The 26634-nt window shown below is 47.1% G+C and overlaps 4 protein-coding genes across 5 annotated transcripts in view; 2 read left to right on the top strand and 2 right to left on the bottom strand.

Annotated features, from left to right (window-relative positions):
- The first annotated feature begins 3254 nt into the window (after nucleotides 1–3254).
- Nucleotides 3255–8890, top strand: LOC121591360 (troponin C). The gene is made up of 5 exons (XM_041911754.1): nucleotides 3255–3614; nucleotides 4348–4375; nucleotides 6258–6401; nucleotides 6489–6740; nucleotides 8184–8890. The coding sequence occupies exons 1-5, from the start codon at nucleotides 3612–3614 to the stop codon at nucleotides 8207–8209; spliced, it is 453 nt and encodes a 150-aa protein (XP_041767688.1). The 5' UTR covers nucleotides 3255–3611; the 3' UTR covers nucleotides 8210–8890.
- A 79-nt stretch (nucleotides 8891–8969) lies between these two features.
- Nucleotides 8970–11293, bottom strand: LOC121591359 (mitochondrial sodium/calcium exchanger protein-like). The gene is made up of 8 exons (XM_041911753.1): nucleotides 11203–11293; nucleotides 11005–11119; nucleotides 10712–10932; nucleotides 10231–10646; nucleotides 9870–10154; nucleotides 9450–9803; nucleotides 9268–9335; nucleotides 8970–9194 (listed from the first exon to the last, which is right to left on the bottom strand). Exons 2-8 carry the CDS (start codon nucleotides 11077–11079, stop codon nucleotides 8970–8972), a joined length of 1644 nt encoding a protein of 547 aa, XP_041767687.1. The 5' UTR covers nucleotides 11080–11119; nucleotides 11203–11293.
- Nucleotides 11223–13196, top strand: LOC121591358 (mitochondrial sodium/calcium exchanger protein-like). Its single transcript, XM_041911752.1, has 4 exons — nucleotides 11223–11480; nucleotides 11543–12326; nucleotides 12392–12748; nucleotides 12808–13196. The coding sequence occupies exons 1-4, from the start codon at nucleotides 11223–11225 to the stop codon at nucleotides 13125–13127; spliced, it is 1719 nt and encodes a 572-aa protein (XP_041767686.1). The 3' UTR covers nucleotides 13128–13196.
- A 382-nt stretch (nucleotides 13197–13578) lies between these two features.
- The window catches only part of LOC121591357 (myosin-4), a 43586-nt gene continuing 30530 nt past the window's right edge, over nucleotides 13579–26634 (bottom strand). For both annotated transcript variants that reach the window (XM_041911750.1, XM_041911751.1), the window contains 8 exons: nucleotides 19731–22272; nucleotides 19484–19667; nucleotides 17565–17910; nucleotides 16862–17492; nucleotides 16631–16802; nucleotides 16398–16568; nucleotides 16169–16327; nucleotides 13579–16092 (listed from right to left, as the gene is read on the bottom strand). In XM_041911750.1, coding sequence (XP_041767684.1) covers nucleotides 15814–16092; nucleotides 16169–16327; nucleotides 16398–16568; nucleotides 16631–16802; nucleotides 16862–17492; nucleotides 17565–17910; nucleotides 19484–19667; nucleotides 19731–22087 — 4299 coding nt within the window. In that variant the 5' untranslated portion in view covers nucleotides 22088–22272 and the 3' untranslated portion in view covers nucleotides 13579–15813. The remainder of the gene's footprint in view (nucleotides 16093–16168; nucleotides 16328–16397; nucleotides 16569–16630; nucleotides 16803–16861; nucleotides 17493–17564; nucleotides 17911–19483; nucleotides 19668–19730; nucleotides 22273–26634) is intronic.

Here is a 26634-nt window from a genome sequence, read left to right as displayed (position 1 = left end):
GAAACTACACATTAAAAGACCAAGTGCACGTTGCCTGCAAAATTCTTTGAGTCTTTGTTTCCCATTGGCCCTGCTGCTCCAGTCCCCTACACACGTTCCAATTAGTCAAGCGGAGCCGAATGGAGCGAGCGGCCCTGAACAAGCCAAACCACAGCCACAGCAAACCCGAGGAAGTGCACTGGACACTGGACGGTGTTTGCACTTGCAACTGTCACCTGTCAATCTGTGCCGGCGTTGGCGCAGCAACGTGAAGCGCGATCCTTGCTTCGCCGGTGCTGCTTGAAAACCCCTTTACGGTGATCGTAAAACGGAAGGAATGTTGAGAAACGATCGTCGCGCGTGTGGCAGGAACATTCATGGAAATGGATTGGTTTTTTTGGTACGATATGTGCGGAAAATAGTTTGGAAATGGGTTTTTAGGAATTTTTGCGAACTAATGGCGAACATATTTTGATCAAAATTCAATCATATTTGCTTCTAAAATTGCCTAGCGTATCCCACAAGCGCTTTTAGCTGTTATGAAGACCGATCGATGACGTACGATCGTGTGCTGTGTGAAATTATTCGTTGGTTAACCGATTTTTGATTCATTTTTGTTAAATTATTTCACATGGGAAGACATTTTCATTAATAAATGTTAATTTTTGAGTCATTTTGATCGATCATCGTTTAGCTCATGTTCATTTTCAGCTTTTTTATGTATCTTAAGCAATACAAGATATTCATCCACTTGTTGTAGATCAAATTAATGGTGAATTGTCGCTCTTGATGCACAGGAAATACCTCAAAAGTGCTTTTGGAGGAAATTTAATGGACAAATGGAGACATTAAATGATAATTTTATTCCAAATTCGTTCATTTTTGTATCTAAAATTTGCCTCAAGTACCCTATAAAAGCCTTAAGTTATGCTATTTTCTCTACAAAATACACTTTTTAAGAACGACAATCTAACAACTCACTGTATTTTGGCTTTTTTTCAATCTCACCGACTACAACTTGTCTACGATCTCAAACAAGCTTCCCTGCCCTGATTCATTGTGCGATTTCTATCCCACTTTCTTCGCCGAAGGAGACAGATCACGCGGGGAAAATGCTCATTACCGTACATCATCCCGGGGACGTAACGAACACGACAAACACGTCTGCCCCAGCCAAGCAGCCAAGACGGCCAACAAGTACCGCTAACTACATTCGCGCAATTTTGTTGCAGCTCACCCCAGGGACCCCCCCACCAGACAGGGGTTCGCGTTCGTTTCATTGAGCATTTCGTCTTCGTCTTGCCGTTTTTCTTTTCCTGTTCTTTCAAAAAAAAATGGGAAATTAATTTGCTTCACGCTTCACGTTTTTGTAAGTTGCTGGGCGTCCGGTGATCCGGGAAGGACGTACGATGGGTATGCATGAGTAGCCGAATGGGGTCCGCCCCATCTGTCACGGCAGTGCATCGCGATTAATCGTACTGTTTTGTGGGGCTCGACCCGATCTTCACGTCCTGATGGGAGGTGTTTTTTTGTAAACGTAATTGTTATTGTTTTGCACGAAAATATTCATGCCACGATGGGTGTGAAATGGCGAAGTCTCCCAGTGACGATCTCATTATCATGCGAGCAAAGTCGACGTGCGTTTTATTCTCTTCTTTACTTTCTTTACAGCTGAATCAAGCAATAAAACGACCACTTTCTAGCCGATTTTATGCCGATCGTTTGCTGCTGAACCACGCACGCTGTGGGTTTGTCGTGTTGATCAACACGCTCGCCGTAGCTCACTAGAAATGAACTTTGACAACAAAACAACAAGTCGTTGTTTCGCTGGTGCCACGATCTCCCTGCTCTGCGTAGTCAATAATGCTTCTAGAACCATTCGAAACTGCGTATTGCATCGAGCCGTTTTGTTCGGTGTGTTGTTTTCCATTGATAGTGTGTTTTTCGTGACTTGCCGCCAAACGGTCGACAAACAATGCGCCCGCGGGGTCAGGGAAAAAAGGGAAATAAACCTAACAAAACAACAGCTCTCTTAACATCTCGATAATTGCGCTCTGGCACTCTGGCGGGGAACAAAAACATGCACGGAATTCTGTAGCCCGTTTTGTGAGCGTTTGTTTGTGGGAAATGGGAAACGTGTCGTGGTCGTAAAGCATTAAAGCAGATGAATTTATGAATGCACTCAAAAATAGCCGACATTAGGGCTACAGGGGTGCTTTCCCTTTGGGCGAGAAATGCTTGAAGCGAAAGGTTGGCGTCAAAACTTGTCACCAGTTTTTAAACAAAATGAAAAAAGCATTCCGTTTTTGTTTGACAAAATGTAAGATCATCTAGCAAAATGAGCCTCTTTTCATACAGTTTTTAAACCCTTTTCTCCGGTTGCCTTGAATCTGTCATCAATTTCAAGCACGATCAATCACTCACATCCCTGTTACATTCGCTCCAAACGCAATAAAAACAATCCATCCTGGGCGGCCTTCTGGAAGGAATCGACGACCACCGGGGAGCGACAGCACGGTGAGCCGCGCCACCCCGATCAACGATCATCAATCTTCCCTTTAAGCCTCTGTGTCCCTGTCTCAACCTGCCCGGGGGAGAAAGGAAACCCACCACTCACCACCACTCACCACCATGTTTACAATCGTTTGACCCTAACCCAGCTTCTCTCGCTCTGTGCATTCTTCCTTTTTTTTCCTCGGCGACGACGACGACGACGGCGACAACTGCAACACACGCACACAAACTGTGGCACAGGTCAAACGAACTGCACACGAACGAGAGCCAAGCACAGGCCGTTGCAGTGCTAATGATCGCGTACGAGCATGACCCACGATCCGCTTCCATGATCCGCAACCGGTTGGTGCACGGTCCGATCGTGCCCGTGTCCGTCCACGTCGTACGGGTTCGACGAGAGTTTCCACGACCGCGGTGGCAAACAGCTATAACGCTGAGCAGACAGAACCGCTGAGGTGGTTGTGTTTACCATCTGAGGGGGGAAAGACGCACACACAAACACCAAACGCACCACAAATACAAATACGCAGTTCGCGCAAATACAAGCGTGTGTTGACTGGCCCAATTTTCCCGTTCCCGCGCAGGGGCGAACATCACACACTAGAAAATTGCTGCTGCTTTCGAGCGTTCTAAAGCTGCTGCAGTTCTACGCTCTTCGTCGTTTGCCTTCGTATTGCACGCACACTCACACACACATACACGGGGAAAAGGGATTGGAAGGGGTTTGGGAAGCGCCCAGAGCTAATAAAACCGAGCCGTACGCTCGTGGGCAGCAGTTAGTTTGTTGGGAAGTTTTGCAGCACCAGAAAGGGGGAAAGCGATTTTTTGGAACGAAGTGTGTTCCATCCTAGTGAAATCAACTACACACCACTACAGGGAAAGGCAAACAGCGTTGTGATTCTGTATCCGTGTCTGTGAGTGTGTGTGGGACGAGAAAGTGAATTAAGATCCAGTTCGGCTCGGTGCAGACGATCAGTCGATAGTGAACGATCGTGTCGGCAGCAGCAGCTCGACCTCCAAGTGAAGTAAAAGTGTGGAGCAACAAGTGAAGAAAACTTCGACTCGAAGCGTTATTTTTTTGTGGAAGTGATTTTTAACCAAGAACCACCAATTTAACCATGGTTAGTAGGGCAGAAGGTGTTCATTAGTGGATAAGTTTTGTGTAGAAAAATGTGATTTATTTGGAGGAAAAAGACAATTTTGAGCAGTTTGAATACAAATTTGTTATAAAGTGACCGTAAAGTTGTGCATAATTAGAGTGTTGTGTGTATATATTCCTTTAAAGATCTTTGTTTTGTATTAAAATTGTTTTAAAAATGTTGGCACAGTATTAGAAGACTTTTTTGCCAATTTTCTTAAATAAACCGATAATTAAATAATTATTGCTCTAATTTAGTTGAAGTAGAAAAAGCAGTATTATTTTATAAGATCATTTGCTTTCTTGCGTTGTTATATTTAAATGGATCATAAAAATCTTCAAAAAAAAACATACAAAAAAGCGATTTTTATTTAAAATTCCTCTTTGGATGAAAAATACCATGCGCCTCCATGGACAAGCACAGCACACCGTCGTGCCGCTTTCTTTTTTAATTCGACATAAATTCCATGCGTCGTGTTGAACAGACTGGCCGTACATGACACGAGAAAAATGGCTACATGGAAATTGTAAAAATTCAGGTCAAACGAAAGATGTGTTTCTCTAATTTTACGAATCGGAGCGAACGATCGGCAAAAGGACGGCAACAAACGCAACAACGCAACTAAAACCCACTCCTCCCCTCTTGGGACACATTTCTAGCATAGCGATAGAATGCGTGTTTTAATTCTGTGTTTTCCGCCTCTTTCCTTTTCCAGGATGATCTCACCCCAGAGCAGATTGCGAGTAAGTATCGTGACCCGATGGGTGGTTTTTTTTTTCTTCAAATCAATTAATTCGCGCGATCGAAAGATGTTAATTTAAGCTGGAAAAGAGGGGAAAATGTGGTGATGGCAGGACGTCTGACACTGTATGACGTCGGTGCACGCGCTTGAGGCGCCATCTGGGTTGACATCATGTGCGCCCATCACTTCCCACGCCCGGGCGACACCACGCGACACCCAAATGGCCCGGCACGGCACGGCTTAGCTTGCTCAAGGCCAGCGAAATGGATAATTTCAGACGCAAACGCGCGTGACTAATTGCCTGTATCCGGTCAATCGTTTTTTTTTTTCTGAAGGAGGACTTGGGGCGAAAAACAACAACAAAAAACACCTTTGTTTTGACTCATGTCGAAGACTCCTTCGCTTCGATTTGTTTACCTTTTCTTCCGCGGAAGGTTTCGGGGGAAGATCCAAGTTGGCGTCTGCCCTTGTGTTGTGAGCTGCACGTGAGTGTGTTGTTGACCGGTTTTCGGATGTTAAGTAAGCCATGTTTTGACAGCCATCCGTCATCGCTTAGCAACGATCGGCGGCGGTCTGTATCGATCGGGCTGGCTGCCGCCAACCTGTCGGAGCGTATCCAGCCGATGGTTGCGCTGCGCGCATGAATCATGCGCGCAAAGGCATCGTTATTTGCTTCCGCTTTCTTCCTTCTTGTGTTTGTGTTTTTTGGGGGGAGGAAGTTTTCCACCCACGCGAACGCGTGCCGTTTAATGAGCAACCGATGAAAACGCATCCCATTGCGAGAGCGGTCTGGGTTTTTTTTTATGTTTCTGTGTCGATTTTTCATCATTTTCCTTTCACTGTGCCGAAAGCCACTCTCTTCCCCTCCGGTTTTCCACAAACAGATTCAAAATTTGTAACCGTTCCAAAAATAAGCATGGCTTTTCTTTTTATTATTATTATTATTCTTATGCACCATCGACTTTACCCGGCCGCCGCCACTCTCGGTGGGTGATAAAGCGTACGGAGGAGCGTTTTCGTGTACGGTTTTTTTCGTTTTTTACACCTTCTGTGGAAGTGTATTTTTCCACTCCATTTTCCACGGTGCTTTTTGGAGCAGGAAAGAAAAACGTGCTAAATGTATTTATCGATATCGCACCGATGGGGTGTTGGGAAATATTAATAATGAATTATTTGGCCGCCGCTCACTTTTCCGATGGCGCGATGATGCGTTGATGAATTTCTTATCCGGGGCCTGTTTTAATGCTTGATTTGATGATTATGGTTTGCGTGGTTTTCAAGCAAATGTGAATCAAAGTTCATTAACCTTAATCAAACGCACACCTTTTGGCTGCAACAACCGGGTCCGGGTCTTTCACGGTCCAATTAAACGCTTTGCGCTTGATAGCGACCATTTATTTCGTCACGGCCGTGCGGACAAGAGACAAGCGGGCATCCTTTCCTACAACAAAACCCACCTCGTTCTTTTTCTCGTCCTTCTGTGGCACAACTCCTCTCTTCGTACACAATAAAGTGATTCAGCTGATCTTCTCGACCGCCACCACGACGGCGACGGTGACGATCAGACACGACCATTTTCACTTTCACGGACTGTTGGCCGCGGGCCAACGCCAATCTATCTAATGAGTTGCGCACGTAAAATGATGATTTGCCACCCCACACAACCCCTCCAACCGATCCCGGAAGAATCCCACGGGAGAGGGAGGGGGGGGGAACAGATTTATCCGATCGCTGGCGACGACGACCATGTTTTCGACGCCGTTTGCATGTCACGCTCGATTGACGACGCTAATTGGGCGGAATTTATTGTTGGCAATGGCTACAAAACCTGTGATGGAAAGCAAGGATGCGAACTATATCTCCATCGCTCTCCCTTTTTCCAGTCCTGCAGAAGGCGTTCAACAGCTTCGATCGCGAGAAGACGGGCAGCATTTCGTCCGACATGGTGGCGGAAATCCTGCGCCTGATGGGACAGCCCTTCAACAGCAAGATCCTCGAGGAGATGATCGAGGAGGTGGACGAGGACAGTAAGTATCCTGTAGGGTGGGGCGATGAAATGAATGTTATTTTCATCCACAATAAAACACACACTCACACACACTGATTGCGCGCAGAGTCGGGCCAGATCGAGTTCGCCGAGTTCGTGACCCTTGCCGCCAAGTTCATCGTGGAGGAGGACGAGGAGGCGCTGCAGAAGGAGCTGCGTGAAGCGTTCCGCCTGTACGACAAGGAGGGCAACGGGTTCATCCCGACCACCTGCCTGCGGGAGATCCTGCGCGAGCTGGACGATCAGCTCACGGACGACGATCTCGACATGATGATCGAGGAGATCGATTCCGACGGTTCCGGCACGGTTGACTTTGATGGTAAGTGAACGTTCAAACGGACACACACATTTTCCATACACACACTCACACAGGCACACATATACACACACACACACACACACACACACACACACACACACACACACACACACACACACACACACACACACACACACACACAGGCACACATATAAACCCAACATCGAAACCGGTTTTTGGAACGGAGGAGGAGAACAAGCCGTTGCGTTGATGTTTACCGAAATCGAACAAATAAACGCGCTGCGTGCTACGCGATTTTCCCTTCCAATCCAGGCAGGCTTTGGATGGGTTTCGCCGTTCCCCACCGCTCCCATTTGCCTCCCAGTTTGCTATAAACATCTCATAAATGCTAATAATAACACGCAAACCACACGGTTGAGTCGCGTGCGTTAGCCGGGTTGTGCAAACTTCCGACAAAAACCACCGGAATGGCTCGGAATTGATTTTCCAAACGGGGCTGGGGGGGAATTTTCTCCCCAAGCACTGCCCCTAATGGATCGTGATGGATAAATTTCTTCCCTTTTTCTCCCTTGCTTAATTGTTTGAAATGGGGGTTTTGCGCCACAAAACTTCCAAGTCCAACGGCTTCTTGTTTTTTGGTTGGCAAATAGCAAAAATGACATCATTTCTCCGTCACAAAATCGCCACAAAATGATCATAAAAACATGAATTCAGGTCCACCGAATTGCATGGTCCACCTTGCTAAAGGCAGAGAGAGAGAGAGAGAGATGCACAGTTTACACACCTTTTATATGCCCGTAAATCATGCCCGATCTCGCCCAGAAGCTGTACAGAATTATGACGCGCAGCTTTTTAGCGTTTTCTCTTGTTGCGTGTTCCGTGTTGCGATCATAAATCAACGTCCTGCTTTGGCTGCTGTCGAAAGCGCCGGCATCTCTACATCAACAGCATCAAGAAAGAAGAGTTGGAAAAGGCGGTTCGTGCTCAATTATTGTAAAACATGTTTCATGTTTTACCACCGTCTGTGAATGTGGCATCCATAAAGGTGGTATCGCAAGCAGCGCACGAAGATAGATCGGTGCGATGCTGTGCGATGGGGAAGAACCCGGGACACCAACACCATACACCGATCTATGCTTCGTTTGAGCAGTGTGGTTAGCCGGCTAAAAATAGGGTCGTGACTTTTGAGAGCATTCCCCCAGTCCAGTGCTATTGTCCAGTGGAAAAGATGTTTGCGAGCAAATCTAATCCAGATGTTGAGATTTTGCCGTGGACATTAACATGTCTTCTACTGCACTGCACGATGCAGCTGTTGGGCTCATTTCGTTGTCACCTCATCACTTCACAACTGTAAATCTCAACTGCAAACTGCATCATCATCATCATCATTGGCTGGAAATAGTTTTAAAACACGATCACTCTGGACGATCTTCATAATGCTACCACTTCTCACCTTTCTTCGGCGTTTTGTTCTATTTGCAGAGTTTATGGAGATGATGACTGGTTAAGGATGACGCTCTGTTAAAGTCATCAGCAACGCAGTGCGCCTATTTATTGTATCTTCCTTTTCCCCCCGGTTGTGTCATTCATCCTTCCATCAAGCTCCGGAGCAAACCCCAACTTCATCTTCAACACCATCAACAAACCCGCAGTTTCATCGTAGTTGTTCCCCCGAGTAAAGCTCCCCGTTTGTTTTTTCATCGTTAGTTTTTCCCCTCCCCAAACAACGTGCATTGACTGTGTTTGTTTCCAACATTTTTTAGCGTGCCCAATGGGAGCACGCGTAAAGTGTAGTGCATATTCTTAAATTAAGAATGAATCTCTGGTCTGTGTACTGGGTGTAATGGTGTGGTATTATCACACACACATCGTGAGCAAGTATTTTGATCGTTTCCTTTTTTTACACACAAAAAAACAAAGCACCTTTAACGAGTCTTTACAACAAAAAAGAACAAATTTTTAGACCGAGCAGTAAAGCAGTCGATATTTGAAGCGATTTGTCCTAAGTTTACTCGAAATGATTGTATGTTCCCATACATTCGGCTCAGCAGTAGCAGACTGTTTTTCTTTCTTAAGCCCTTAAAAAAACGTCGGCTCATTTGCGACGAAACCGTTACACTGATTTGAGCACTGTTTCTTTCTGTACTGTATTATTAATATTTAATAAAGCTACAAGTTTAATAAAGTGATCGTTGTGTACATATTATGTATAAGAGGTGGGAGTGTCTTTGTGGCTGAATTGGCTTCGCACGACATCCGAAACTACCGTTAGCCATTACCGTTCGGATCAGGATGATGGTCCGTGCCGTAGGGATGGATGAGCTCAAACTCACCCAAGAAAGAAAAGGCCAAAAACATCAGATACGTCACTATCATCGAGAGACCAACGCTTCTTCGGCCCTGAAAGTTGGTAAACAGCAGGCACAGCCAGGTGGTGGTGAGGATTTGAAACAGATACGCTTCGCAGTTCTCGCCCATAACACCTTTGCGTACCTGCAATAGAAACAAATCCGTTTAGATAGGGATAACGTTGATGCTGACCTTGTGCAAATTGGACGACATTTACTTCTGCGACAAGATTCGGAACACTGAATGCTTTTGTGATGAAGGTGAGACCCAATCCAAGGCAAAGATCTGAAAGAAATGACGTCATTTTAAGTTATTTCCCATTTCAGCCTAAATGTATGCAACACGCACATCAAAACTAGTCTAATAGCGCTTTTAGTACAGTTTAGTACAGATACTTACTGAGCAGTGGGCCTCCAAAGCAGGCAGCAAAGGCCATTTTACCATAGCCCTGGCGTGCTAGGGCAACATTCGAAAACAGATCTCCAACACTGTTGCCCCAGGCGAGCAGTGAAAGCCCCAGCACAGACTTTGAGAGCTTCAACACAATGCCCACCGTCTCGAGCACACTCACCACCTCCTGGGCCACAATGTAGATGACCTGTATGCATCCCAGAAAGCTCAGAATCGTGAAGGACTTGTGATAGGTAGGGCATCGATCAGTTCGTGATGTGTAGAACACGACAACCATTACGGGGACAGTGAACAAGACTACCCAAAGGAAGATGTACACATTCGCTATCTTTATAAGCGCAACTAGAGTTGAAGAATTAAGGTGTTATGAATTCTTCAAACTGCAAGCCAAATTGTATGGATGCTTACCGCCATTTAAGAACACAACCATTAACGGCAGTGTTAGGCAGTGACAGATGTTGAGTAGCTTAGTCCATCCATCACGTTCGGCGGTAGTGTCGACGATTGGAATGGTGAGAAGAAGTAGTAAAACGAAGGGTGCCTTTAGGAGACAAAACGTTTTCGTCATCCATCCTCCTTCATTCCACTCTTCAGGATCAAGAGGGTTCACATGATCACAGAAATCGGTTAGAAGACCTTCGTTTGTTGGAACATTAGTTTCAGGATTCTGTCCGCGAATGTGATTGCTTGACCCTGTTTGCATAAGTATATAAGGTATTTCTGGTGATTATAGGTGATCAGAAGAAACGCGTCATCTTTAAATGCTTACTTGTGGAGATGCTTGAGCCTTCCTCCTGTCTAGTCTGGATAAACTCCCATATAACCAGCGCCAGAAAGAGCAGATACATTCCAATCAAAACTGAACTGTCCAACAGGCTGAACCGTTCGTCCGCTGCCTTCAGCGTGATCCAAACGATCGCAGCTATGAAAAAGGCCAAGTCCCTTTGGATTCCCCACGGAGGAAAGTCAAACGGTTGTATCAACAGCACAGTTCCTCCAATCACTCCTATCACAAAGGCAGCCGAACCGAGCAGCTCGGAAAACATCAACTCTGTGTCGGCGTCTGGATTGGCGACGGCAGTGAACAGATCCGGCGATCCATTGCCGAACGCTAGGATCGTGACTCCAGCCAACGCTTCACTGATGTTGAGTGTCTTGGCAATGGCGGCCAGTGTTGGACAGAAGCTACAAGAGCAGAAGAGATATCACGCTAACATCGTTGATAACAGTGGATGGTGTAAAGTACTTACAACTGATCAGCTGTCGTCCCTAAAACAACAAAGTAGTAAACACAAACACAAAGCAGTAGCACAAATCCCAACTGAAACAGATAGTCCCGTTCCGAACCGATAGTACAGTACAGAAAGCCGACGTAGTTGAAGTAGAATTGACTTTCCGCGCACGCTTCTGTGGCCTGTACAAACTCACACTGCTCGTTCGCTGGCAATCGGTGGAGATAGGAACAATCATCCTGGAAGTTGGAAAAAAAACATTATGAACTTCAATTTTACTTCAGCATACTCAGGAAATAATTCAAACTTACAGGACGCGGGAAGTTCACGTACGTCGCGTGCCTCACAGAGCGTTGAAAATCGGAACTGTTTTGGAAGAGTGACATCTTGGAACAACACCAACAGTTCCTCAGCCTGCTTGGATCACTGTAATGACAAGTTACGGCAAGCGGATCCCTTGAAGATATGTTGACAGATATCATCGTAGTAGCCCGGGTTCTTTACAATACCATCGTCCAAAAAGTCCACGATGGATCCAGCTGTGACTTTGCTCGACCTAGCCCAGAACTCAACGCCCCACTATGAAGCACACCAGAACATCTTCGTATCGCTCCGTGCGCAACCGTGCAGTAACGTGCACTCTGTCCTCGCGGATGAGCGATGTCTCTTCGTGCGGGAAACGGAGGAGTGCCGTGAGTCGATGCACTACCTCGACTACATGCACTTTGTCTACTGCTTCGTCGACAGTTCCAATGTGCTTCTGTTCACGTCGGCCATTGTTGCTTTGGTAAGAGATGATACTGCTTTAATGAAATACAGAAACTGATTTCACTCCTTCACACCTAACAGCTCCTCTTCGTGCTGCTACTCGGAACGCTCATCTACCATCTCTGCGTAACGCGCTACGTCGACAGCGTACTGTACGTGGCTAAATCATGGCGGCTGAACGAATACATTGCCGGTGTCACCCTGCTTACCTACGGCAATGGTTTAGCTCAGGTACTTTCCGAGCTGAAGCACCACACATCCGGTGATACAGAACTGATTTACAACCAATATCTTGGCACTGCCGTCTATCAAGTTTCCTTCCTGGCCGCACTCGTCATTTGGACGGGTTCGTTTGCCATCTATCAGGAGGTGATCGTGCCCAATCTCATCAGTCTCATGATCGTGTCGCTTCTTGTGGAAGAGTTTATGTACGATGAGCAGGTAGGAATCGTGCAGACCACTGCCTTGGGTGTGCTTTATCTTGTGTTTCTTGGAGCACTCTACACAACCGCTCGTGTGATGGATCGTCAGGGAATCCGCTCGCGCAGTCAGATAGACATACGAGATGCTGATGGGAAGGTGTTTGACACTAACTTGACTGCAACGGTGGAAAACGTGGATCAAGAGCAAAGTGCCAGTTGGTTAGGACATGTCTGGCAGGGGTTGAGGACATTTCGCGAAGAAGATTTTCGTGCAGCACCATGGTACAGGCAGGTGTATCTCCTCTGCAGCATTCCTGTGGAGGTTGTAGCGGTTCTGCTTTTACCTAAGGTGAACTTTGCACTATCCTTACACGGTTGGAATAAGTGTCTGTTCATCGTGAATCTGATCCTATTTCCTCTGTTTCTTATTGGCACGGCACTCGGTAAGGCTCATCTCAACACATACTTGTTGTCCTTTTCTCATCTATTCTATGCATCCTTCTTTCAGTGGACATGATTTCCGGTGAGAATCTGGGCTGGATTTGCCTCGGAAGTCTTATAGGATCTGCCTGCTTCTGTGTGATCGTCTGTTCCACATCCTGTTACGATCGCAAGCCACCATTCTTCACCTGCATTGGATTGTTTGCCATTTTCGGTACCTCGTACGTGATCATGCTTCTGTCTTATGAGCTGATTGCCATCCTGGAGGCATTGTCCATCATCGCGAACGTATCCTCAGCTTCCTTTGCCATAACGATACTCGCCTGGGGCAGCTGTTGGATCGATTTGATAACATTACGTACGCTAGCTGTGCGTGGGTACTCCCGGATAGGCTTTGCCGCCTGTTTAGGTGCACCCGTTTTCAGTAAGTGTGCCCCCTTTTAGCTCTCCTTTACGCTCTCATTTAACCACAGCTTATTGCAGATATTTTAATCGGACTCTGTACCGTGTTTTGTGTGCAAATGATACGATCCGGCACGACCCAGATTCACGTGCGCGATGGAACTTCCGGTCCGACCTGTGCAATCTATCTGTTCGTCACTTCGATGACAACCTTGCTATCGGTGCTGTTCACACGCTTCGAGGCACGGAAAAGCATCGCCTTCTGCTTAACGACGCTCTACGTCACGTTCCTCGTTTACGTCGCGTTCTGTGAGTTTGAGGTTACGCATGGCTACGGTACGGATCACAACGACGATGGGGAATACTTCCTGGACCGAGTCCCTGGACGCCGTGAGCACTAGAAGCAAAGATGTTGTTAGTATGTACGGATGTAATAAACAACATATATAACGATCAATTTGCGCTTTATTTTACTTTTATTCACAAAATAGTTGGATAAAGTTGCTGTCCGTAGTATTTTTTTTTTGTTTAACCGTCCCGAAGACCTTACGAAGTTTGACTAATGTCGAACATAGTTTTTTTTATCAACTATTCGCAGCAGTACAGCGCTATTGGTTTAAAACTAAGTATAGCTTCGACTTACATCACACTTACCAACAACATACTAACTCGCCTGACCCTGCTCCTCCTCTCTTCTTCACGCCTTCTCGCATTCCTCTTATGCAAATGGCCTTTTTTGATTACTGATCGGTTACTTTCTTTTGTTCGTTCATTCGCAACGGTAGGTAAATTTATGTCTAGTCTGTTTCGTTACGTTACGGACAGATTGGGAACATCCATTTAAAGGATATAACATTTAGCTTAATACATGCACACCACGTTGCCGCCGCTGTCACGTTTGCTTTAAAGGCTCCTTCTTTAATCAATTGGCTCGATTAGGTTTTTTTGTTGTTCCTTGTTTTGCTTAGTTTAGTTAAATTCGAACGAATTGTGTGTTTCCACCGCGCGTGGATTGGAGTATCCGTTTTAGCTAAGAGAGTTTAAAAACCGAAATTACATTACCGCTAGCCAGTCCTAATGCGGGTTTTGAGTGTTGTGACTCAGTGTGACTTTAGCTGTAACGACTTGCCAGTATCAGTATCAGTTCGGAAACAAACTATTCAAATGTGTTATTTTTCCACCCCTCTATACATTTTCCCTTTCCTTTGCGCTTGTCTATACCATCGCATTGATTGTGTGTGCGTGTGAGTGTCTGCCGCGCTTGTGCGACACTGGTTTTCACTATTTTCTCTTCCTATTGCTTGCTCTTTGTTTTCTGTAAAGTTTGATACATCGTGCAAACTGTGTGAAAGCTAGAGCAGTTCGTTTTTCTTTTTTCTTTAGTTTGTGTACGTGTATACAGTATAAAATGCCCAGTAGTGCCAAAACGAACGCATTATCCCGGAGCAGTGAAAGATGGTGAGAAACAGGCAAAGAAAATAGACACGTTTCTTTACAAGTCCAAATTAATGTATAAAACGCTAACTAAAATACAGTGAGACTACACACAGATGTTAAAAGAAAGGTGAAGAGAAGAAGAAGACAAAAAACAAAAATAACCGTAACATAAAAGCATATCATACAAATTTACACGTTTACAACATAAATAAACCACCATATTTACCGCCAGAAAATATTTACAAAGCAAAAACAAGAAATAGAGCGCTCCCGGGAGCAGTTAAATTTTGGGATTAATTTTGAACCACAAAGAAAAAAAAACCGAACACAAACTTTGAAATCATATACAGGGAAAGGACCGACCGCGTCCGCCGTTCGTAGGGAAACGAAATCATCTCTCCGCAGTCAAAAGCTTATTATATATAGATGCGTTTTCTCCTACACCGAGAAAAGACTATAATAAATGCTAGAGAAAAGGAAACAAATGGAACAATTAAAATCGGAAGTATCGGTGACTTGCTGGGGGGGAAGAATGGGGGGACCAGTTCCACTCCAGTTCGTCACATTTGTCACACGCTGCGTACCATGCGATGGTGTAGACAAGCACAAGCAAAAGGGAAAACCACTAACCAATAAAGGCATTGTTCAGGCAAGCCCTGTCACTTCATATCGTGCTTAACTTAACTGCTGGTTTAGTCGTTACTTCTCATCGCACTCAATTCCAGCATTTTAAAATCCAGCATTTCAATCGTTTCTCAAACGCTACATTTGCCAACTGAGGGAGTGTTCGTGTCTACCTATCTTATGGAAGGAATACTAGAAGTAATCAATATTCTCTACAGCTATATCGTACGGCATGGAACTATCAACGGAGTATAAAGGGAAATATACTGTCGTACGCTTCCCGTGTGGAACGTGCACATGGCTAGCGAACACAGTAGTCGATCGAGGTGCTGTTGTGGGACACTGGATAAATGGACCGTTTTGTTTAATTCCCACCCTTTTTATTCTACAACGTAACGCCTTATCTACCCTACCAGCGGAACAGGAAGTAGCTGTATGCTGTGTTCTATTGCGAAATGCGATTAGGAAATAAATTATTATCTTTACACTTATTTGTCTCGAGTAACAACACCTTCCTATTGGCTCTAATCTTGCATCTCCCGCCCAATAATCGTTTCAATCAAGTCTGTATAGTATCAAGAACAGCAAATCACAATCATACCTCTACGATTAATGCTAACTATCGAACTAGAGAAGGGGACATTGTTACCTTGTTTGCCACTTGCTGCTACGCTTGCTAACGTTTCTAATCTCGGTTCAACATGGTTCACTATTCATGACGGTCGCCACTTACGTGCTGCCCCAGAGTTGAGAGTAGCAAAACGAAATGCAATCAGTTACTATGGACCATGCGCTCGAAAATGAATGATGAATAATATCATGCTTGTTTTGATCAACGAAAAAACACTAACACAAAAACAAAAAATGGAAAAACCCCCTCCATCACATCCTCGACCCAAAAGTCCCACGAGTGGAAACAATTAAAGTAAAATGAATGCTTCCGCCTGTCTGCCTAAAGAGAGAGAGGGAGAAAGTAGTAATAAATAAAGCGTTCTATCTACCCCAGCTGATGATATCCGTTAAGTTTTAAGCAGTCGAGTCAATGTAGCAGCTCGGATCGGCCCCCACACTTGCCGCCTCGTTGCCGAGCGTCGTTTCGTTGGCATTCAGATCAATAATACCGTTGCCGTTTACGCCGGCCCCGTTGCCGTTCGTACCGACCTGGCCACAGTTGAGCTGGTTGAGCTGGGCCGCCGTTACCAGCGGAAAGCTGGACGCGGAAGCAAAGTTCGTCTCCTCCAGGTCGCGCTGCAGCTCCATCAGGGCCGGTGTTTGCTGTACGATCGCTTTGACGCTGTCCAGAGTCTACAGAGGAGCGGGATTGGTTTAGTAAATTGATTACAGCATAAAGGTCTACAAGAAAAAAAAAACAGCAAATTACCTCCAAAGCGCGGTCGATCGCCTCGTACTGTCGTTTCGCTTCGCTCAGCGCTTGGTGCCAGCTGGCCGTCATCACGAAATTGGACCCACTCGTGGCATTGCTTGCCATCGTCGCCAGCTGTTGCTCCTTTTCGAACAGCTTGGCCTTCAGTTTGGGAATCTAATGGACCAAACGAGTACGAAGAGTTAATACGCACTAAGAATTCAATTCGTTTAAGCTACACAATTACCTCAGTGCATGCCTGAACGATAAACTGGGACAGTTCCTGCTCCGGCACGACACCATCCTCGTTGCAGAGCTTAAATGCGTTCAAGATCTCCTCCCGATCGATCACAATCTTCTTGGCCTGCTTGCTATCACTGCACAGTGTGCTTAACTGACAAATATCTTCGTTTAATTTCTACAATAAAAGACAGGTCATGTATTCTTGCATACACCAATGCATTTGTTCTGCAAACTTACATCGATTTCTTGTCGGTGTTTCAGCAACTCCACCTTGTTGCTGCTCAGTTCGCTGCCCCGCACCTGCAGCTGATGGTAGGCGTCCTTCAGATCATCCTGCAGCTTGTAGTTCAGCTCCTCGTACTCCTTCACACGGTCCTGAATCTCTTCGTTTGAGATCGCTAGTTTGTTCCTGTGAGTATATCATCGAATTATTAAATGCTCTCCATATCGCTACCCTTTCCAACATACTTATGATTGATCAGCTCCTGTATGCAGTGATCATTATCCATCTGGACGATCCGCAACACCTTCAGCAGCTTGGTGATCAGATTGTCCACATCGATCACCTGGTCCACCAGCGACTGCGCGTTGCAGTACTCGCAAATCGACGGCATTTCGGCCATCGACGCCTCCGCGCAGCAGCTGTTCTCCTCGTCGTCCAGCGACGAAGAGTGGCTTGCGGTCGTGTGGTCCGGAGCGGTCGTCATAGCTGCCGCCGCCGACGTTACCACGGACGGTGTGTTGCGAGACGGTTGCTGTTGGTGCTGCTGCTGCTGCTGATCGTTGTTGCTACCGACCGAATGGTGGAACCGTGACGACCGACCACTAGCGATCATGTTCGACTGCAGCTCGATCTGCTGCCGGTTAGCGATGGCTTGCGAAAGATTATCGAGCGATTCGTCGTGCGCCATCGTCATCGCGTTGCTGGTCGCTCCAACGCCACTCTCGAGCGACGATGGCATTTCGATCTGCGAGATGCGGGTCGACGACGAAACCATGTTATGGGAATGCGAGTCCGGCATCGTTACGTCCTCCAGCACGTTGTCCATCATGAGGCACGGTTCCGTCTCCGAGTCGAGCATCTCCGTCGAGTCCGATTCTGGAAAAAAAGAAAAAAGTTGGTGTTAAAATCATTCCATTCATACCGGGAATGACATGCATTTCAACTCACCGTGACCATTTGTTTCACGGCACTCCTTGTTTGCAGCGTTTGCTCCATTCGTGGCAGCTCCCGCTGACTTGGTGGTGGCCGTCTTACTCGTCGCGTTCTTGATAGCACTGATGACGGCCGCTATGAACGATTGGCCACGCTGCGGTGACAGTGGTACGGTAGCCTTCGCGCCTCCCTTCGCCGATGCCGAGTGGGATTCCGGGGACTGTTGCTGCTGGTACTGATGCTGCTGCTGCGAATGGTGATGCTGTTTGCCCGAGTACGCATCGGAAGATTGCTCATACTCCGGGCTGCCATCGCCACTGCTCGCACTATTCGTGTACGCCTCGTTGTGGTAGATTACGTCCTGCAAAAAAAGGCAAAATAAGGGGAAAGGTTGTTAATCGTTTTGAATGTGAGGGTATGCAGGCATTTCACTCGTCTCACAAAATCAAACAACCAAAAAGGCATGTTTCATGCAGAAAGGTATGACATTCTTGTATCTAGATGAAAGTAATATGCTAATATACTAAATAGGATTAATTTACTTGATATTAGCTAATTATCTAAACAATATAACACATCATTTTAATACATTTAGAAGATGTTTTGTTGGACAAGTAGAGCACAGAAAGAGGAACAAGGAAAGCTAGCATGAAGAGCTTTCAGCAAGGCAAGCTTTCACTTACAACGCTGACGTATAGAGGGCGCTGGTGTATAGCTGTTACAATTTAACGGGTGGATTTAATTTACAATACGAATTTTGCTCATTTTATTATAATTTTGATTACTTATGTTTGGAATTGGAAAACAAAACATGGTCAATAAAACTATTTACACTTCAAATAATGGAGATTTCGTAGCGGTGAACTCAAATTAGACATTCATTGTGGGTGTTATGGTGGGTTTGTCATGCTGCCAACAAATGAATTATCCGCTATAACGATACACCCCCTACAGCATGCGGCAACAGTTTTCCGATCGGGCCAACACACCTCTCATCCCACCACTTCCACCATCAAACAGGGCATAAAGCCAGGTTTATGAGTAAGCTAATTGATCCAACCACCCTTGGGGTTGCTTAATGAGTTTTATGGATTAAGCTAAGCAGCGAACGGACAACAAATCTTGGGGTCAAGGACTCACAGCAACATGTTTGGATATGGGGCTAACCGGGCGTTGAACTCGCCCAGCAAATTGGCAACAAACTCTACGGGGCAAAACCTTTTCAAGAAGTACAAAACCACACACACGCACACACACAAACCGGGAAACATGCAGCACACACTGGCTCAACTTACCGTATGGCTCGCAATCGCTACAACGCGGTGATGTAGGTGATGTACCACCCAGCAATGAAACGCATTGCCATTTGCACACACACAAAAAAGAACGGCATGGACATTGGAAGTGCAGTTCCGGATGCAATCGGTGCATCACGGTGGGGGAAGTGAGGGGGATACAGTTAAGATAAACAAAGCACCACAACGCCACGGGGGATGAGGGAAACCCCGTCCGATTTTGTGTAAACACAATTAGTTCCACCAAAAACCATACATACACATACAAACACACACGTATAAGAAGAGCGAGCGATATTGCGTATAATTGAAACGGGAACAATCAACACAACACGAGCGATCGTTTTTTGGTCCGGTTATTAAAAACAGAATTACAAGAAAAAAAAAGAGAAGAGACAAAGAGAGAGAGAGAGAAAGAGAGTAGCATGATGAAGATGGAAAGATGTTAGTGATGTGTGAATGGTGTGAATTGTGTTACATGAGATGATAGATCATGGCAGTAGCGGTTAGTGTTATGTGTTTAAATTTGCATTAAACGTACAATAGATCTACAACCATCTAGGAGACACTACACGCAAGATACTATCAATTTAAACAATAACCATGTACAGGATGATCGAACACGACCGCCAGACTCACCTCGAGATCCTGCTCTGAGATGTTGTAGGAAGCGATCAGCTGTTCAACGAGGTTGTCCAGCCGAGATCCGAGTCCTGACAATGCGACGGACGCTCCCGACACGGCCGCTCCCTGCTGCAGCAGAATGTCCTTCGAGCGACTCTCCAGAGCATTGTACTTGGCCTGCATACCCAGGTATTCTTGTCTAAAATTGCAAACAACAAATCGTATTAGTACACCGATCACTTGATTTAGTACAATCGCTTACCTCCTCTGCTCGGCTATTCGGACTAGATGGCGACACTCTTCCTGCTGCCGCTCGATGTTGCCCTCCTTCATCAGCAGACTCTGCCGCAGCATGCTCACCTCCTGCTCCGCCTCCTTCAGCGCGTCCATGCACGATTGCTTCTCCACCTGCAGGAAGTCCTGCATCTCGCTCGACTCCTCCTCCAGCTCAGTCTTCTGGCGCAGCAGCTCCTCCTGGTTCTTGAGCGACCGCTCCATGTCCATCTGCAGCGCCCGGCAGATCGTCTGCAGCCGCACGATCTCTTCCTGCTTCTTCTCCAGCACATTGCCCGACAGCTGGAGCTGTGATTCGAGCATCAGCAAACTGTCGCACTCCCCACCATCGCCACTGTCCGCCGGGATGGCTTGCATCGACTCGAGCATGCCCAGCACACGGTCGGTGTTGTTCTGGAGCTCGCGCTGCGCCGCCAGCTTCTCTTCCCGCTCGACCAGCAACTTCTGCTCGAGCGACGTTACCAGCTGCGACTTCTCCGACAGCTTCGACATGAGCGACGTGTACTCGCCCGTCACCTTCTTCAGCTTTTCCTCCAACCGTTCCAGCTCCTTGTCGCGTATGTCGGACTGTGTTTGCTTGCTGACCATCTCGGCTGCATCGATGCGCACCGTGCGTGCGTTACCGCCGAATGCGTCCTCCACGTCCTTGCCGGTGATGGCCGTCTGGACGCTCGTCTCGTGGTAGATCTTCGTCTTGTGGATGAGCTTTTTCGTGGCCGCAGCGAGCCGTGGATGCGACGAGGCTGATATTTTGTTCCCAGGGCTTGCTTGCTCCGTTGATTTGCTGCTCGCGGGAAGCTTCTTGAACAGTGACACTGCCATGCGATTGATGGACTGGTCGCGCGTCACCGAGTTTGAGCGCGAACCGGATCCGGCACCGCCGACGCCAGCCTTCAGATCCTCCGCCGAGCGTTCCTTGCGTCGCCGGGGCAGGGTGGCAAATTTATCCACTCCGCTGGGCAGACTCATGGGTGATCCGCTTGCTGTCCCACCCTTGCCACCGTCCAGCGATAGTGGTCCGATGCGTGTTTTGATGGACATGGTGCCGCCGTCCGGTGCGACGGAGCTTGCTCGCATGGAACGAGGTGTCGTATTGCCACCGCTGCAGCTCACGCCACCCTTTCCGCCGACCGACGGCCATCGCCCATCGTCCGTCGGCGTTCCCAGTGGCGTTCGACCACGGGTAATGGACGGAGTGCGCGACACGGTCACTCGCTGGCCGGACGGTGAGTCTTTAATGCCGGTCGGAAGCGAGTCCGGTTTCAGCGGGCGTCTCGGCGGTGGCATCGGTTTGGTGGGCGTTTGCAGAGCACGATTCAAGCTGGTAGACATGACGCTGGGAGGCCCTGCAGCCCCCACCGCCGATGAGGCTGATTTATCACGCGAACGAGCCCGCTCCCTGGCAGCTGCCGCCGCCGCCACATTAGCCGCCGACGCCGGTATCGTCTTCAGATTCAGCGACACCGACCGGCCCAGCGAAGAGCCGCGCGAACGGGAACTGCTCCGACCGCTGCTCGACACGCTCTCGGTCGATTTGCGCGGCGACCGGTTCGAGGGCGGTTCCTTCACCGCCACCTTCTTCTTGATCGTGCTGCCCGCCTTGCGCAGGGCCGAGCTGACGGGCCCACCCGTCACCGAGGAGCTTTCGCTGCCGCCCTCGCTCGCGCAGTAGTCGGTGCTCAGCCGCCCGCACAGCACCACCGTATTGCCCGTCTTGTCGTAGATATCCGAGCTGTAGCTTATCATGCTCGAGTTGCACGACATGCTCATCCCGGTCGGCTCACCGTCCAAACCGCAGCAGCTGCTTGCGTAACCGGCACTGTTGTTGCTGAGCGCTCGCTGCAGCACGCCCGTGTCGGTAAGCGAACCGGATCCGGCCCCGAATTCTACCCCACTGTCGCTACCATCGCCGGCTCCCTTGCCCGCGATGACGCCGCTCTCCTCCGCCTCGTCGGCGATCGTGAGAACTTTAAACTTTTCCTCACAGCCGGCCGGTCCGTTCGGCCCGGTGGTGGTCGGCGGCTTGATCAGATCCTCAATCAGTTCGGTCACCTTCGCGTCGAGCTGCAGCTCGTTCGCGTCCAGCTGGTCCGTGCGTTCGATCAGCGACGAGCAGTTGCAGTCGGTCACGGTGAAGGAGCTTTCCATCGACGATTTGGTCGAGTCTACGTCCTGCCCGGCGAGTTTCTCCAGTTCCGTCTCATTCTCGCCAGTCTCACCGGTGTCGTCGCCGTTCGGTGCTTGCGTTTCATCGGTGGTGGTGCTGGTGGTGGTGGTGGCCAGCGGTACCTCCGGTATGGTAGATTCTTGATTTACGTCCTCCATCGTGGGAAAGACCAAAATGGGGAGGTTTGGGAGGAAGGTATGTAGTTACGACTGCGTCATGCAGCTGTGGGGTGGTCGGAGGCGTTTGTATCTTTTCCACGCTTCACCTACCACGCAGTATCATTTCAATCGTTCCGGCCGGAATTTTGCCCACTAGCAGTCACGACCAGCTGGGGGGAAGCATTCTGTAAACAAGCAAAAGAGGGAAAAGCGATAACGAATTATTAAATTGGTAGGGCTTGTTTTGGGGGGGATTGCGTAGTAAAATTGAGGCATAAATAGTACGAGTGAATTTGCAAACACTTTTGGACACTTTTGGGGCTTTTGTTTCCGTTCGTATCTCTTTCGGCGCCGCCTATCTTATCGCAAGACAGTCCAAAGCGTGTAAGCTGCTGATAAAAGCCGGACACATTGCGATGAGAGTGCACTGATAATGCGCCCCTTTTTTATGCTCTCTTTTTGTTGAGGAAAAGCAAGAGAGTATTGATCGATTTGGGGGAGCAAGCGAATATTTAGATTAAAGCAAAGATATCTTTAACGTATGGGATTACAGATTTGTTTTACGGCTTATAGATGTATTACGATGAGCTGATCTTTGTTTCGACCTTCCCTGCCCTACACTGACGTCTTCCAATAATCCATTGCCATTGCATCGTTTGCAGAAAACTTCCATAAAGCACCTCCACACCAACCGAAGCTCATTCCCATGCCTGGTTCGAGTTGGTCCGAACTTACACTCGCGTGCAGTACACAGTTTCGTGAGAAAAAGGCGCTACGATGACGACGACCCCTGGGTGCACTTTCCGGTTTGGTAGGGGGGGTAATGTGCAACATGATGCTCCATAATGCTCGAAAATGATTGCTTCGCTCACGATTTGCTCATCAATCGTCGTTGTCGTTGCTGCTTCTTCAACCATTCTGCGTTGTGCAGGGGTTTTTGTTTGTGCAGTGAGTGCCTTACTTATTGCATACATTAGCGTTAACGAAGCAAAAAGAACACAGTCGAGCGATATGGCGGCTTTTAAAGATAATTTACTTTTCCATACTGAAGCGCACACGAACGCCAAATCTTCCTCATTACACAGCGCCTTTTAAAAGCGATGTGCTAAATTATTGAATTATTCTGATTGGTTGTTCGCAACACTACAGGCTTTGCGCCTTCAACATTAAGATAAGCCCTGGATGTAGGACGGATGCAGCCAAACCAAACGAAACCCGAAAGGCTGCCGCTTTCTAAAACACAACCAATAAAACACAAAGACTTCCTCCCATTTCCGATACAACACTCCGGCTATATACAACCGTGCAAATAAATGAGAAAAATCTTTTCATTTACCGCACACAACAATCATTTGAATAATCGTATGCGAATTGGCTGGATTGTGTGTGTGCACCAAGCTTTAGAGTTTGCTAAAACCGAGGAAATAAACTTCACACAACCAACCGACCAGCACACAGCAGGAAGCAATTCGTTTTCGATTTCTGCCATAACCTAAAGGCCTTCCGGTTGCCTTCAGTCCGGGTGGACAGAGTCGGACAGTGTCGGACAGACAAGGGGGCCGTTTTACATACGGCGCCCTCTGATACATCGAGCGGAAATCGCAAGTGAATGGCATTTGGATCACTTTTTGCGCAAGGAAATGGAGGTATTGGAGATCATTTTTTTGTTTTCGAAAAATCATAAAAATACTGCTCTGCGAGAGAAAAACTGCAAACATTCCATGGAAAAAGTCCCCATTTACCGATTCGACAGACTGCTTGAACGACATCACCCTTGAAAGCAACCGAACGCCTTCCATTCTGATGAGCCGGTGATTATGTTACAGCCCACGTTTCCTCGATGAAATAATTTCAATCTAAATCCTCATCCTCCCCCTTGGGTAGTCCAATACCTTTTACTTCAACTAACACGAACGAATGGCCGTCGATACACAGCACAATACGAAACACCCTCCTCTTGACTATCATTTTGGGGCGTTATTTTGGCAATATCTCTCGAGGGCGAATGAGCTTCGTGCTCGGTCGGTGTCGTGTTGAATATGAAAAATGTTATATTCTCCAACAGGCAGTCAAAGGCACGTGCACAACACGTTAGAATGAATGTTTCCAGAACCGCAACGCAACGTTGAGGGTGTCATTTGCCAAAGCATGAGAGGGGCAGACGACGTGCGTCACTAAATACTGCTGCTGCACGGATAACTCAATTATTGAGACAAAAATCTACCCATCCTGAGCTGAACCACACTGGCAAAGTATCTCATTTCGACATTTCGGAAAGCAAACACAAAAGGGACAACACGGAGAAGTAGCAGAAACGAATTTTCTTTGGACATCAAATATTTAGCACGAATAAGTTGGAAGCCTTTGGAGGAAGTGGGTAGAGGATGTAGAATTTGTCCAAAAGTATCGAACAAAAATCAATGCTTTTGATAGAAATTGTGAGTTGCAATCAGAAGGTCATGATTTTAACTTCATCACAGTGAGATCTCGGTGTTAACTGTTGCTTTACAATTTGGATACCTTTTATTCCATTTCACAAGCATACAATGGCATTGGGCAACCGAGCAGCAATGTAAAACAGCACGTACAAGCCACTTGTGTGCCACTTTATGGGAGTTAGAGCTTTAGCTTTGGAACACATTTTCACCCTAAAAAAACACACAAATAAACCGTTCCGGTCAACAGCAGCATTGGTGCAAAAAAAAACATCATGACCCGCTCCCCCCCCAAAAACCATGAACCGTGCAGCAAAAAAGCAAAAACCCGTTAAAGATTTAGACACACAGACATCACACACGTCCGCCTCTCTCCCCCCCCCAGGCGCAAACATTAGCAAAAATGCATAAAAATGTTTATTTTCAAAGTTGCATTCAACCGCTTCAGCCGCTGCTTCCCAACCGGTCAAAAGGTTGAGTTCGCGTACCGGTCACTTTCACTGCACATGGAGGAGTCCCCGTCAAGCGCACCAGCGCGACTACACAGCAACGCCCAAAACCGAAAACACGATCGATCGATCTTATTGCGCTGCTGCTGTTGAACCCCTCTGCCGTCTCCTGGTTTGTTTCGAGATACGCCCTCCCGTTTTTTCGTTTTGCGTCCAACCATGTGCAATCGATTTCGACACGTGGAGACGACGAACTTCACCGTTGTTCGGCCGCTGCGTTACACATACACACACAATGCTGCGCTTTATTTTGCGCTAAACCCCTGTGTGCCTTGGTTCGTTCGGCTATTGCTACTTGCTCCCAGCGGAACCATAATGGACATACGGCAAGCTCCGCTTTTGTTGTACCGGCATATGCACATTATTACGGTGCGTGTATTGATTCGAAATTCCAACCGTCACACCATCCTGCGAAGGAAGGAAGCGCCTTGGGGTGGAAAAGGATTTATATAATGAGGGGAATATGTACACACAAGGGAATGAACAGGGGTTGTTTTATTCTGAACATGAAGGTAGAAGAAAGAGAGAGAAAAGGATTTGTTTGTTCATCCGTAAAATCTTTCACATGGACCATTGGCAATATGGATTGAAGTACAAAGAGATAAGTCTTCACAGACTAATTGGTTCAATATACAAACATCTGTGGTTGTCTTATTGGTTGTGTAGTATTATTGAAGCACCATTATTTTTTCGATTTAGATGTTAAGATGATTTAAAGTGAGTCAGTCACGCTATTCCCAACAACGCCTGTTTATCATACGAAAGTCAAATTACATCAATTAAGACACCATATTCCAGTGACCGTATTTTGCCACAACAGGTTCTTCCCGATGCAAAACGACAAAACAAATTACAATCCACCAACGAACAACTGTGCCATAAAGTATCTCTTCATTGTGTAATTATTGAACGTTGACGACACTATTTCATCCGTTGGCGCGTGTAGCGCTATCGTTTTCCAGCTGACAAGGTAGTAAACAAACGCCCAGGCAAGGAGGAGCAGCGGTAGCCATATTTCACTGCATTAATTAAGAAAAGGTGGTTGGAAATAAATATCCAACAGGAGGTTGGAGGTTGCAAAGCGAAGCGACAACCGGCCTCCATTCCAGCAAAACGCATCCCATGGCATGAGAGCGAGGCATGAAAAGGTGTGGTTGGTTTAGTTTATTGCATGACGACTCTTCTTCTCGTGCTCCCCACCAGCCTTCGTTTGACGCCGCAAAAACAAAACTTCACTGAAAGAAAATCTGATCGTTCCCTGATAGATGCGACTCGGTCCGTTCGTTCGTTCGTTGCGTGGAATGCTGGCTGGCGTATCGGGGAAAAATTACTATAACTACCCGGCGACACGCGAGCGCGATGAAATGGTGCAGATATTGGATCCAACCACACGCCACAAACAAACCTAATAGCCATTTGCGGAATCTGCATACTTTCACACGTGTCCGGCGGGGGGTGACAGGGGTGACACACTGAAGAATCGGTAATATGGCTCAATCACGAAATAAGATTTCCGCTGGTCGGAGAGAGAGAGAGAGTTATCGATTTAAACTTTACAGCTGACACGACGACGGCGACGACGGATTTTGCGCGCACGAAGGCA

Source organism: Anopheles merus, chromosome 2L (genome assembly GCF_017562075.2).
Source record: "Anopheles merus strain MAF chromosome 2L, AmerM5.1, whole genome shotgun sequence".
Classification (NCBI taxonomy): Eukaryota; Metazoa; Arthropoda; class Insecta; order Diptera; family Culicidae; genus Anopheles; species Anopheles merus.
This window is presented reverse-complemented; position numbering and strand designations above follow the sequence as displayed.

What these genes read in the sequence shown, in the direction of transcription:
- LOC121591360 (XM_041911754.1), top strand. An exon ending in CACCCCAGAGCAGATTGCGA is followed by an intron (nt 4,376 to 6,257) that starts GTAAGTATCGTG and finishes CCCTTTTTCCAG; the next exon opens with TCCTGCAGAAGGCGTTCAAC. An exon ending in CGAGGAGGTGGACGAGGACA is followed by an intron (nt 6,402 to 6,488) that starts GTAAGTATCCTG and finishes GATTGCGCGCAG; the next exon opens with AGTCGGGCCAGATCGAGTTC.
- LOC121591359 (XM_041911753.1), bottom strand. Translation starts at nt 11,079, where the DNA reads ATGTCACTCTTCCAAAACAGTTCCGATTTTCAACGCTCTGTGAGGCAC. An exon ending in GGGACGACAGCTGATCAGTT is followed by an intron (nt 10,647 to 10,711) that starts GTAAGTACTTTA and finishes CTGCTCTTGTAG; the next exon opens with CTTCTGTCCAACACTGGCCG. An exon ending in TTCCGAATCTTGTCGCAGAA is followed by an intron (nt 9,195 to 9,267) that starts GTAAATGTCGTC and finishes TTTCTATTGCAG; the next exon opens with GTACGCAAAGGTGTTATGGG.
- LOC121591358 (XM_041911752.1), top strand. Translation starts at nt 11,223, where the DNA reads ATGGATCCAGCTGTGACTTTGCTCGACCTAGCCCAGAACTCAACGCCC. An exon ending in TCTTATTGGCACGGCACTCG is followed by an intron (nt 12,327 to 12,391) that starts GTAAGGCTCATC and finishes TCCTTCTTTCAG; the next exon opens with TGGACATGATTTCCGGTGAG. An exon ending in TTTAGGTGCACCCGTTTTCA is followed by an intron (nt 12,749 to 12,807) that starts GTAAGTGTGCCC and finishes AGCTTATTGCAG; the next exon opens with ATATTTTAATCGGACTCTGT.